Source organism: Cucurbita moschata, unplaced genomic scaffold (genome assembly GCF_002738365.1).
Source record: "Cucurbita moschata cultivar Rifu unplaced genomic scaffold, Cmos_1.0 Cmo_Scf00002, whole genome shotgun sequence".
NCBI classification, from domain to species: Eukaryota; Viridiplantae; Streptophyta; class Magnoliopsida; order Cucurbitales; family Cucurbitaceae; genus Cucurbita; species Cucurbita moschata.
This window is the reverse complement of record NW_019268518.1, coordinates 3,856,886-3,870,076: the sequence shown is the minus strand read 5'-3', so window position 1 is coordinate 3,870,076 and position 13,191 is coordinate 3,856,886. Positions and strand designations below refer to the sequence as shown.

At 33.6% G+C, this 13,191-nt stretch overlaps 1 protein-coding gene and 3 long non-coding RNA genes across 6 annotated transcripts in view; 2 read left to right on the top strand and 2 right to left on the bottom strand.

Moving 5' to 3' along the window:
• LOC111463553 overlaps positions 1 to 5,908 on the top strand; it is a 21,738-nt gene extending 15,830 nt beyond the window's left edge. For 2 of the 3 annotated variants that reach the window (XM_023107543.1, XM_023107535.1), the window contains exons 7-19: positions 162 to 222; positions 345 to 451; positions 514 to 762; positions 1,446 to 1,693; positions 1,791 to 1,943; positions 2,026 to 2,247; positions 2,516 to 2,569; positions 2,708 to 2,773; positions 2,906 to 3,046; positions 3,125 to 3,178; positions 4,259 to 4,318; positions 4,710 to 5,120; positions 5,220 to 5,908. In XM_023107543.1, coding sequence (XP_022963311.1) covers positions 162 to 222; positions 345 to 451; positions 514 to 762; positions 1,446 to 1,693; positions 1,791 to 1,943; positions 2,026 to 2,247; positions 2,516 to 2,569; positions 2,708 to 2,773; positions 2,906 to 3,046; positions 3,125 to 3,178; positions 4,259 to 4,318; positions 4,710 to 5,120; positions 5,220 to 5,387 — 1,994 coding nt within the window. In that variant the 3' untranslated portion in view covers positions 5,388 to 5,908. The remainder of the gene's footprint in view (positions 1 to 161; positions 223 to 344; positions 452 to 513; positions 763 to 1,445; positions 1,694 to 1,790; positions 1,944 to 2,025; positions 2,248 to 2,515; positions 2,570 to 2,707; positions 2,774 to 2,905; positions 3,047 to 3,124; positions 3,179 to 4,258; positions 4,319 to 4,709; positions 5,121 to 5,219) is intronic. The other variant, XM_023107551.1, reaches the window with a different exon arrangement.
• A 41-nt stretch (positions 5,909 to 5,949) lies between these two features.
• On the top strand, positions 5,950 to 6,152 carry LOC111463586. The gene is made up of 2 exons (XR_002713902.1): positions 5,950 to 6,072; positions 6,107 to 6,152. It is a non-coding gene; the product is annotated as an uncharacterized LOC111463586 (long non-coding RNA).
• Positions 6,153 to 7,308: 1,156 nt separating this feature from the next.
• Positions 7,309 to 8,486, bottom strand: LOC111457628. The gene is made up of 2 exons (XR_002712978.1): positions 7,877 to 8,486; positions 7,309 to 7,791 (listed from the first exon to the last, which is right to left on the bottom strand). It is a non-coding gene; the product is annotated as an uncharacterized LOC111457628 (long non-coding RNA).
• An 844-nt stretch (positions 8,487 to 9,330) lies between these two features.
• Positions 9,331 to 13,191, bottom strand: part of LOC111457621 — a 6,459-nt gene continuing 2,598 nt past the window's right edge. The window contains exon 3 of the long non-coding RNA XR_002712976.1: positions 9,331 to 9,416. This is a non-coding gene — a long non-coding RNA (uncharacterized LOC111457621). The remainder of the gene's footprint in view (positions 9,417 to 13,191) is intronic.

The window sequence follows — 13,191 nt, the reverse complement described above, 5'->3', positions numbered from 1 at the left end:
CCCCCCCCCCCCCCCACACCCACACCCACACACACACACACAATGCATCTTCGAATATTTAATATCTAATTATCTACTTATGAACTTGTTGGATCCTTGGATTTTCTTCCCCCCCTAGAATACCGCTTAATCATTTTTCTGTTAAATGTTTTGCCTCGCAGAGGGTGATCATTTGGAGGTTCCCATTTCTGGCCATTATTCTTCAATAAGTGCAGTTCATGGGTATGTGGTTATTTCATATCTATTGTTGTTTCAATTTGAAGGCTATTGACAAATAACTTCTATTCAGATATTATCTGCTGATGTCACAAGTTTTCTAATCATTCTAGATGAACATTTTGCAGAAAGCCTAGGGAGTCCCCTGATTCTTATTTTCATCCATATGTCCAAGAGAAGATGGCACATATGTTGGATGGAAAGCTTCTTGGTAACTTCATAGTTGGATCTAGTGGTAAAGTTTTTCATGCTACTTAGTATGCATTGAATTTATTATGATATTATTTTATTTCACAGATGTGTTTGAAGGAGAGATGTCTCGTTGGCAAGCTTCTTCCAATGCAAGCGTTTGCTGTGATCACCAACACCAGTATCTCGAGTGCAATGATGTGAGTTGCAAATCTGGTGGATTTAATCCGACGCAGCAAATGAATAAAAAAATAAGTGGAATCATAAAGTTGTCTCCAGAAGATGAAATTGAAGGAGAAATTATATTTTATCAGCATAGATTACTTGCAAATGCAGTTTCAAGAAAGCGGTTCACTGGTAATTTAATTGTTCTTTTGATCTTCAATGTATTTGTTGATCTTTTTAGTAATTGTTCTTCTTCCCCCTCCCCCATGAAAATTGGAAAGCATTTATTTATCATAAATGACTGTTGAAAGGAAAAATCAATTTAAATCAGATAGTTACCCTTGAACTTTAGGCTTTGCCTTTTGATTGCTCAACTTCCAAATGGTCTTATTTAGTCCTCCTTTTTATTTTTTCTTTTAAATAACTATTTTGGCTCTTATCATTATTCTACCAGCTACCCACTCTGCCCGATTTTCACATGAACCAACCTATATGACCTCGGTACATGCCCATGTAGCATGTTAATACCCGTATTTGAAGTTGCATCATTCATTAATGAAACAATTGACAAAAAAATAATGGTAAACATCTAATAGGTTCTTTTTTATAAGAACTTTAGGGACTAAGCAAGGAATAAAAGGTTATTTTTTATTATCAATATTATTTACTTTTTTTAAGACTTAAATAGACATTTTATTAGTTTAGGATTGAATTGAAAGAAACTTTAGTTTAGAGACTAAAAAGGATTGAAGCAAAAAGAGGGAAAAAAAAAAGTCTGATGCTTGTTTACTCACCACAAAGGGCAAGAAAGCATCCTATGCTAACTAATTTTGTGTACTACTTTGCAATAGCTTTTGTTTGAATGGTTTTTGCAGATCATTTAATTTGTAATGTTGTTAAGAGTCTTCCTAAGGAGATCGATGAAGCAAGAAGTACGAGATGGGATGCCGTTCTTATTAATCAGTATTTTAGTGAGCTCAGAGAAGCCAAGAAACAGGGTAAGAAAGAGAGAAGACACAAGGAAGCGCAGGCTGTACTAGCTGCTGCAACTGCTGCTGCGGCCGCCTCTTCTAGGATGTCATCTTTCAGAAAAGATGTATATGAAGAATCTACTCATAGAGAGGTTTTTTTCATGATTTTATCTGAGGTTCTTTACTGCACCTTTATGTTAGATCTGTTGAGAAGTGACTAGTGATGAAATGTTTGACAATGCTTTCCAGTTGATGCCTCGTGCAAAAGAAACTCTTACAAAAGTTGCTCTCCCGAAGGCTTCATTAGAGTCTGATTTCTGTAAAGAACATGTGAGATCCTGTGACATCTGCAGGCGGCAAGAGACAATATTAAAGCCAATTTTAGTCTGCTCCAGCTGCAAGGTTTGCACACTCCATCTGCATGTTTCTGTGAAACAGGAAAAAAAAAAAAAAAAATTTGATTGTCAGATGGTGTATTAAGCAGGTTGCTGTACATCTGGATTGCTATCGTACTGTTAAAGCGTCCTCAGGTCCATGGTGCTGTGAATTATGTGAAGAATTGTCACTATCAAGAGGGCCTGGAGTGCCAGCTGTCAATCTTGGGGAGAAGTCATATTTTGTTGCAGAATGTGGTCTATGTGGTGGCACCACAGGTGCATTCAGGAAATCAGCAAATGGCCAGTGGGTCCATGCCTTCTGTGCAGAGGTAAAATGATTTTTCAAAATACAAGGAACCTTATTTTATATTGGGGAATATAGTAAAATGCATAAATTATCTATATAGTAATTGTCCTTCTCATTTTAACTTGCTTTCTCCGGTCATTTAGAAAAAGATGTCAAAGATAGTGACTGTGCGCTTAAAATTTAATAATTATCCTTATAGTCAATCAATAGAGGATAAGGCTTACAGGAAAACTTATTTGTATGCATCCTCTTCAAATGTGCATTAATTTGAGTTTACTGTCAACTTGTAGTGGGTCTTTGAATCAACTTTCAAAAGAGGACAAGCAAATCCTGTGGGAGGAATGGTATGTAAAATTGCCAAGTGTTATCATTTTACTATTAGATGTGAATATATTTTCATAAGTTCATATATTTTTGTGTGAGCATTGGTATTTATGGTTGATTCTAAATCTTCAATTCTACTTCTCTTAATGGGATTCCAGGAGACAGTTTCAAAGGGGATGGACTCTTGCTATATTTGTCACCGCAAGTATGGTGTCTGTTTGAAGGTCTCACTAACTTGCATTTGATCAATATGCCCAATTTAAAGCTATAGTAGTATCGGAATTACTGTTTTCCCATTACTCTTTGCTTTATTGAAAAATGTGATGATTAAAGTACCTTCATTTCATTGTCTTCAGTGCAATTATGGTCATTGTCAGTCCGCTTTTCATCCCTCATGCGCTAGAAATGCTGGATGTTACATGACTGTAAAGACTTCTGGTGGTAAATTGCAGCACAGGGCATATTGTGAAAAACATAGCACAGAGCAGAGAGCAAAGGTTTACAATCTGTCTTGTAATGATTCCTATTCTTGCTGCTTATGATTGTGACATCTGATACTGAACGAACACTGACAGGCTGAGAACAAAACACATGGAATCGAGGAATTGAATAGAGTCAAGCAAATTAGGGTAACTCTATTTGCATTCTAAAAATTTCTTATGAAATTACTTTGCTATTATATTATGACATGATGCTTATGTCATAAGATTACATTTATGTGGACTTTTGATAGATTATGCTGGATTAGATGATGAACTTTTTTAGTTTAAAACTTATCCTTGTTGCATTGATGATTTCATTTTTAATTATAATTGTGAATTGTTTTTTGTGCAGTCCATTTTCTCTTCTCCATGGTTTTTGTAGCATCTAGTTTGATTATTTATACTTCTTAATGCTTGTGAGCCGACTTTCATGTAGTGTGGGTTTTCAAGACCCTGGAATTGAAGGACTTGTCTATAAAGTGTGTACTTTCTGCTGATGTGATGTTATCTTCGTCAAAACTGATTTTGGTATTTGTTGGCGACTGCTGGATTGGAAATAACAGTAGATCCTCGCTACGCTACATTTCTTTGGTGGTGCAATGCACTGCCAATATCAAATATTGGTGGTTGAGGAGTACTCCTAGAGTCATAGGATATTATTTTGTTTTTGTTATTGATATTAATATGCACTGTTTAAATTGCACATTCTATACTCCATTGGTTGACCTAGTTTCAATATTATGTATATTTTCTTCTGATGTGATGTCATCTTGTCAAAATTTATTTTCCGTACGTTTTGGCGATAGCTGGACTAGGAAGGTAGGCCTTCACCATAATACATTTCTTTGGTGGTAAATGCACGGCCAAAATCATGTTGGCGGTTTAGGAGTGCTCCTAGAGTCCTAAAATATTAATTTGTTATTGTCATCGATATCAGTAAGCATGCTTAAATTGCACATTATAATCAATAATAAAGAGCTGAGAGGATTGTTGAGGTGGGTACAAATTGACCCATAGGTCTCAGATATTAAAAAAAGATAATATTGCACATTCTACCCACTTACATCCAGTCTCGTGTATGACCTTCCATGCATGTCTGTGTTTGAACTTAACACTTACCTTTTAACTGGCTTGACTTTAGCTATACGTGCTTATATCTGAAATCAGGTTTTAATATTTTGTATGATAGATGTAGAATATTGTTGAATTTTCCATCTCCTTTTGCAGGTTGAACTTGAGAGATTACGCCTACTCTGCGAGAGAATCATCAAGCGTGAGAAGATCAAGGTATGCCATTTTTAACTAAAAAATTCTAGTTCCGTCTGATCTTTATTTCTTTTCAATAGGTATTTTCCTTTTCATTTTTTTCTTTTTAAGTTTTTTTTATTGGTAGTTAATTCCCCTAATACTAAGCACAGATATAATTATACGAGTGCTTAGCCTCACGAGAACGACCTTAGTATTAGTTCATGAATTTGTGAACTTATTTTGAATACACAAGAACGAGCTTATTGGTTGAGTGCTTGGGGCTTTGGGCTGTAATGTAATGTACTGTATCCTGGGCGGATTTGTGGGACGGGGTTATACTAATTAAAAAAACAAAAAGGAAATTGTGGACTTGAGTGTTTGGAACGGTTTTTCTACAAAATGAGTAAGAGCCTATTTTGTATGTCTGCAGAGGGACCTGGTTCTTTGTTCGCATGATGTTCTTGCTTTTAAAAGAGACCATGTAGCACGATCCGTACTAGTTCAGACTCCTTTCTTCCTACCAGAAGTTAGCTCTGAATCAGCTACCACATCATTAAAGGGGCACGTTGAGGATTTGAAATCGTGCAGTGAAGCTGTGCAGAGATCAGATGATTTAACCGTGGACAGCACAGTTTTCAGCAAGCACTGGAACAAAATACCAATGTCTTTGGACACTGAGCAAAAGACTGACGACGACAGTTCTACATCTCAGAATCCATTCCCCCAAAAAGTTGCAGACAGGGGTCAGTTTGCCGGGAAGCAAATACCGCAGAGATCTTTGACTACCACATCATCACGTAATCTTGTAGATGTTGGAGGATTGAAGTTTAAGTCAAGAAAGGTAAAGTATTACATTTCCCTTCTTCCTTGTTATTGCCTACTGAGGTTGTAAATTCAATTATGTGCTTTATCCTAACTTGGGGTTTATTATGTATCGTAGCATGCTGAGAAGTTTCAGAAAGAACTGGTAATGACATCCGACCAAGCATCAATGAAGAACTCTCTTTTACCTAAGCAGTACCTGTATGTTCCTGCTGATGTCCTTGCCAAGGAGAAGCAGGTCAACCAGGAAACAGGTTCTGCCGAGACACCGAAATGTGAGAGGTAGATGGAGAAGGTATTTCTCGTGTGTTTCACACTTCCTCATCGGAGGCCAAACATTGATATGCCTCTGACCCATAACTTGCTTGGAAACCGAGTTCGAGAGCAAGTAATGTGGCCAATGGAGAAGAGCAGCAGCAGGGGGAATGCTGGGATGGACTCCAGCAGGGTGCCAGATTCCGAGTTGGGCAATGGAAGTTTTGGCATGGCAGATGTGCGTTCGAGGTCGAGAGTAATTGTACTGGTGGGTGGAATCATATGGTTAAATGTTGAAATAATGTTGAAATGGGGGCGGATTCGAGTTTCCCTTGTCTTTGTGATGTCTTCCTGATCGAATTTTGAGAAGTATTAGCCGTTGTGAACGCGAAGGAGTTGGGGAGGGAAAACAAAAAGAAGCTGCTGTGAAGCTACCTTTGTAAAGTTGGTGTATAATTGATAGCTCATTCAGTCCATCCTCTACAAACCAACTCTCCGCTCAATTCTAAATGGTTCAATGATAATAATCGTCGCTCTACTTTTAATCCATTTTATTAATGAAATTAGGCATTTAACAGAAGTGTTAAAAAATTTTAGATATCTATTCAAGACCTTGTATTCTTGGGAATGCCAATTACCTTTGTCAGTGTCATCAAACATTACTTAACGTTTGATCTTTCGTTCGTCTGTAATTTTCCTACTTTGGAGTGACAAAAGTTCACTTTTGAGGTGATTTTGAATATGACAAAGGTTCACTTTTGAGGCAAGTAAAAATTTCAAAATCTAAATTATATAATTTTAGTATTAAATTTAGCTTGGTTTGAATGATTAGAATTGAAATGTTTACTTGAGATAAATATTACTCTCAAAATATTAATTTTTATATTTTAAAGTCAATATTTATGTGATGAAGTGAGTTGCATTATTATTTTCAAAGTTGGCGTAAAATTAGTCTTCTTAAAGTTTTAAAATTAAATAAATACAGATTAAAAATTTAAGATATTAAAAGTTTACAATCACCTATCATTATTAAAAAAAAATCATCATACAAATCACCTATAATTATTAAAAAAATCATCGTAAACGTCATTATAAAGAAAAAAAAAAAAAGAACACATTCATCATAACCAATAACAAATAAAAATGGTAAATCTTAGTTATAGAAATGACTTAAATTTTTTTAAACATGGTTACTATAAAAATAACTTAGGAACGACAATGTTGATATTTTTTGTAGGTGAGATATATTCCACCCTCTAATTTTTTTTTCTTTATTTGAATTTTGCAAAAAAATCATATAACAATGTTGCAAAAAGAGATAATAAATTCGTTGGAATTTAACATTACACGTCTCAGTTTTATAACAAAATGTTCAATTCTATTGTTAGGTGAGAAATAACTAAAATCATCAAGAATCCTCTCCCCTTTAAACCAATGTGTTTAAAATAGTATGAAATGTTGATATATTTTTTTTATCCTTGTAAGGTAAACAACTAAAGTAAGGCTAATTACCATTATCACAACATGAACACACAATGATAATCCAAACCAAACCAACCCCTATGATTCGGGTTGGGTCAATTCGAATTATCGGGTTGAATGTACACTTCCTAACATAAACTAGAACATAGTACCGAACAGGACTAGGAAAAAAGTAGGAAAAAAGTAAATCAAATTTCAAATTTCAAAGTAGATAACAATTTTAATGTTATTAGCAAACCAATTCATCATAGTTCTTAAATGATAACAATGAAAATAAATGCAAAAAACTGCCTTAAAAAATGTCTCTCAAATAAGCCTTCACGTTCACTCAACTTATGTCATCATCTAAGTCAAGTCAACTAAGGGCATATACTGGGCACTTCATGTGTTATAAAATATTACATCAAGGAGAGAAACACAAAGCAACTGATTGATGTGGTTTAATAGAGAAAATTCGACAATGTTTCTGATCAACAATTTCAATGTTTCAACGAAAAAGTAAAACATTGGCATGTAGATTAAGAACATGAATAACAATATCAATATGCTTTTTATTATATGCTGCTAAATTATGGGTCCATGAAACAACCTGAACACAACTAATGAAAAATAAGCAGTCCTGGTATCCAACAAGTATACTAATATTCCATGTTACTCTTTCTCATCAAATTGTTTAGTGTTTCCAAATACTGTTGTTTTTCAATGAAAAAAGTTAACACAGTGCAGACCAAATTGATGCATAGACTAGAACTGTTGTTTAGTATTAGAACATTAGGGTGTAAGGTCCCCTAGACCCTCCCCTTTAGTTAAGAGTGTCAGTTGGGTCCTATGCAGTTTGGCTCGTAGCCACATTTCCTCCTCGACCAGGTAATCGAGTGAGTGAGGTACCTAGCAAAACTACCGATATGACTAAAACTTCCTTCCAAGCTAGAACATAAAACTACCGATATGAACTGCAACTCGTATCCGTCCCTACAAGGTACCTAGTCAACCCAAGAAGACTATGGAACTCATGACTAGGTGCTAGGACCAAAATACGTGAAACAGTAACTCATATTCTATGGAAACCATAATTAGCACTCTATGTACATAGCAATTAGTTCAACTCATGCCTGGGCAATAATGGACTATCCAAACCTTAAATCAATGCATAACAATGAATAAAGACATACAACATGCTCATCATGCTTATTAAGTGATAATAATCCAACCTCATGTAGATAATAATCCAACCTCATGTAAGTCCAATTATCTACCTGAGTTCACAAGATCATGCATGCGGAAACTATATGACGATAAATATAATTAAGTGGTAAGCTATTCACATCATCTAAGCACAATTCTCATGAAACTAAGTCAAATTAGGCTCATAAACATAATACTCAATCATTGCCTTCAAACTTAATCGACTCCTACAAGTAATTTCGTAGAAACTTGCTCCATATGGTTACTTGATTGTAGACTTTTGGAGCTTGTTTCGGGTCTTCGAGGATATTACAAACTTCTCCAAAATTCCTCAATATGCCCAAAATAAAGTCAAACAATAAAACCGATGAAAATGGCTAGTTTTAAATTCGTTACAGAAAAGGTTGAAAAACTAACCATTAACGGTATGTTCATCTTCTCCAACTTGAGTTTCTTTGCTTTCTTTCGTCACATTGGAAAAAGAAAAAGTCAAAGCAGCCGACCATCCCATTATCCACCTTTAGAAAGATTTTTGAAGAAGGTTCCGTTTAACACATATTGGCCAAGCAGTAAAGGACTTGATTTTCCCGTAATGACCGGTCAAGGTCAATCAAAATGGGGGAAAAACAGATGATTCTCAACATAGAAGAGATCTTAACAAGTCTTATCATCATTTTTCTAAAAGGATTGAATGTCGGATTGACCATCGACTCAATATCTATTATCTTGCCGCTGTACATTACAACATGTCTCCTGAAAGGTCAACAAAGGGTGCTGATATGCATGTGGTTTAGCCGATATGCATTAATTAAGCCTATAGTGATGAGCAGCCATAGCAATGCAGTCTCTATTGGACTGTCTTAAGAAATATGAGGGTAAAATTAATTTGGTTAAATCCTACTTCATATCGTTGAATCAATACAACTTAATAAGTAAGAACTAACGTAGCGTACCTTAAAAGTAAATTATGAGTGGGAAAGAAGAATTCAAGAAAGATTTTTTTACTTACCAAATGACATGAACCTACCAGAAAAATGAATATCATCTCCCGCCAATCTTTGAACCCTAGAAAGCTCATACAATGAGAGATCATATTTTAAGTGTGTGATTAGAAATCCTAAACAAGTAGCAACACCATTTGTTACCAAATAATACGAATTCTCTAACGGAATTGCTAATATTCAAATCCTAGAGGGAACAACCATCATGATGAACACTTAAAAATTGCATTTGATATTTGTAAGTACGAAAAAAAAGTTTCCATTGCACTTCAAACCCTAGAACAATTATATAATTTAAGATCAAACCTAAGGTGCTAGGTTAAGAACGTTGAAGTCTTCATTGTGATAGCTTCCATATAGAATTGAAGATCGTCTCCAACTAAGCTTCAAACCTGTATAATTAGATGAACTTCAAAAGTTTTTATAGAGATTTAACAAAATTGTATAATTAGGGATTTTTAAGATCAAACCTACGGGCGCTTGGTTTAGAACCTTGAATAAAGATTAGCACTTGGCCTTTATTGAAATTGCTTCAATATAGATTTGAAGATCTATCTCTCGCTAATGTTCAAATTATCTTCTTAAACTATCTAATTATCCAATTTTTTGAAATCTCTAGATATTTTTAGATCGCTTCTCGCTAAACTTAAAAACTCTAAAACACTTGTTATTTTTAAAACAAACCTAAAGAAAGGTTAGNGAAGGAGGTGGATTGGGAGTCCCACATCGATTGGAGAAGGGAACAAGTACCAACGAGGATGTTGGGCCCCAAAGGGAGTGAATTGTGAGATCCCACATCGGTTGGGGAGGAGAACAAAACACCGAATGTGGAAACCTCTCCTTTGCAGACGCGTCTTCAAAACTTTGAACGAAAGCTCGAAATAGAAAGTCCAAATAAGACAACATCTGTTTGCGATGAACATGAACTGTTACATATGAAATCGCATAAAAAAAACACAATAATAAAAAAAAAACATGGATTTTCATTGAAATGACGAGAGAAAAGCTAAGTTTCTGCCCTCTCCACTTACAACATATATATTATTTTTTTGTATATAACTGTAAACCTTAAAGTCACAGAGAGATTTGACAAAAAAAAAAAAAAAAAAAAAAAATTAAGTAAGATCATCTCCCGCTAATCTTCCAGCTCTAGAAAGTTGAAGATCATCCCTAGCTAATCGTCAAGCTCTACTATTTGAGATCACAATTTAGTAATTGGTTAGAAGTCCTAAACAAGAGATTTGACGAAAAAGTATATGTAAAATATTAAACAAGAGATTTTGGCATAAATCTTAAACGAACTTTCTACAAACTTCATGGAAGATTTGAAGATCATAACCCGTTAATCTTTAAAACCTAGAGTAATTATCAATTTTGAGAATCCAAATAGAATGGTAGAAATCATTGACATGAGGCAAAATAATATCTTACCAAATAATACGAACATACTAGGAAGTTGAAGATCATCACCCACTATTCTTAAAACTCTAGAACCCTCATACTATTTCAGATCACACTTGGGTGTTTAAGTACATAAGAAATCTTAAACGAATAAAAAATTGCACCAAGAGATTTGACAAAAAAGTATTAGTAAGAGAACATTCAAAACCTAGAGTACTCGTCAATATTGAGAAATCAAATAATATGGTAGAAATCTTTAATATAAGGTAGAATCATATCTTACCAATAATATAAACATACTACAAAGTTGAAGACCATCTCCTGCTAATCTTCAAACTCTAGAACGCTCATACTATTTGAGATCACAATTTAATAATTGGTTACCAATGAAAAAGTATATTTAGAATATTAAACAATAGATTTGACGAAAAATCTTAAGTAACCGAACTTATTAAGTAGAATAGATATCATTAACGAATAAATATAACTTCATGGAGATTTGAAGATTATATAACCAGTTAAACTTCAAAACCAAGAGAAATCATCAGTTTTGAGAACCCAAATAGAAGAGAGGAAATCTTTAACACAAGGCAAAATCATTTCTTACCAAATGATATGTAACATACTAGGAAGTTGAATCTTCAAACTCTAGAACGCTCATACTATTTGAGATCACACATAAGTGTTTGGTTAGAAATCTTCAACAAGAGATTTGACTTAAAAGTACATTAACAAGAGATTTGATGAGAAATCTATTATAATTAGAGAACATTCAAAACCTAAGTACTCATCGATTTTGCGAACTCAAATAGTATGGTAGAAATCTTTAATATAAGATAAATCTATATCCTACTACCGAATGATATAAACAAATGATATAAACAGAGTAGAAAGTTGAAGATCATCGCTAATCTTTAAACTCTAGAAAACTCATACTATTTGATACCACAATAAATATAAACTTCATAGCGATTTCAAGGTTATAACCTGTTAATTTTCAAAACTTAACAGAATAGTAGAACATTCAAAACCTAGAGCACTCATCAATTTTGAAAACCCAAATAGAATAGTAGAAACCTTTAACAAAAGGAAAAATCATATCTTACCCAATGAATAGACTAGGAAGTTGAAGAACAACTTGTTTGGTTAGAAATCTTAAACAAGAGATTTAACATAAAAGTACATCAAAAAACTTTAACCACGAGATTTGGATGAAAAATCTTTAGTTAGAAAACTTTCTAAGAAGTAGATTAGAAATCTTTAACAAATAAAAAATTGTACCAAGAGACTTCATAGAGATGGTAAGATAATAACTCGTAAATCTTCAAAACCAACAGTACTCATAATTTTTTAGAAACCAAAAAGAATGGTAGGAATATTTAACTTGAGGCAAAATCATATGTTACCAAATGATGAGAACGTTCTAGGAATTGAAGATCATCTCTCGCTAATCATCAAACTCTTAAATGTCTATACTATTTGAGATCACACTTCTGTGTTTGGTTAAAAATCTTAAACAAAAGATTTGACGATAAAGTATATTAAAAATCTTAAACAAGAGAGAATTGACAAAAAAAAAAATGTTAAGAGAACATTCAAAACCTAGAGCACTCATCAATTTTGAAAATCCAAATAGAATAATAGAAATCTTTAACACATATCTTACCAAATGATATGAACATACTAAGCAATTGAGGATCATCTCCCGCTAATCTTCAAACTCTAGAACGCTCGTACTATTTGATATCACGCTTAAATGTTTGGTTAAAAATCTTAAACAAGAGATTTGTCAACGAAAAAGTATATTAGAAATATTAAACAAGAAATTTGACCAAAGAGAACATTCAAAACCTAGAGCACTCATCAATTTTGAAAACTCAAATAATCTTTCACGTTAAATCATATTTTACCAGATGATATGAACATACTAGGAAGTAGAAGATCATCTCCCGCTAATCTTCAAACTCTAGAACGCTCATACTATTTGATATCACACTCGAGTGTTTGGTTAAAAATCTTAAACAAGAGATTTTAGTACATAAGAAATCAAACAAGAGATTTTGATAAAAAAAAAAATGTTAAGAGAACATTCAAAACCTAGAGCACTCATCGATTTTGAAAACCGAAATAGAATAGTAGAAATCTTATAAGACAAAATCATATCTTACCAAATGATATGAACGTACTAAGAAGTTGAAGATCATCTCCCGCTAATCTTCAAATTCTAGAACGCTCATACTATTTGATATCACGCTTAAATGTTTGGTTAAAAATCTTAAACAAGAGATTTGATGACGAATAAGTATATTAGAAATATTAAACAAGAAATTTGACTAAAGAGAACATTCAAAACCTAGACTCATCAATTTTGAAAACTCAAATAATCTTTCACGTAAAATCATATATTACCAAATGATATGAACATACTAGGAAGTTGAAGATCATCTCCCGCTAATCTTCAAACTCTAGAACGCTCATACTATTTGATATCACACTTAAGTGTTTGGTTAAAAATCTTAAACAAGAGATTTGACAAAAAAAAAAAGTTAAAGAAAACATTTAAAATCTAGAACACTCATCGATTTTGAAAACCCAAATAGAATAGTAGAAAACTTTAACATAAGGCAAAATCATATATTACCAAATGATATGAACATACTAGGAAGTTGAAGATCATCTCCCGCTAATCTTCAAACTCTAGAACGCTCATACTATTTAATATCACACTTAAGTGTTTGGTTAAAAATCTTAAACAAGAGATTTGAC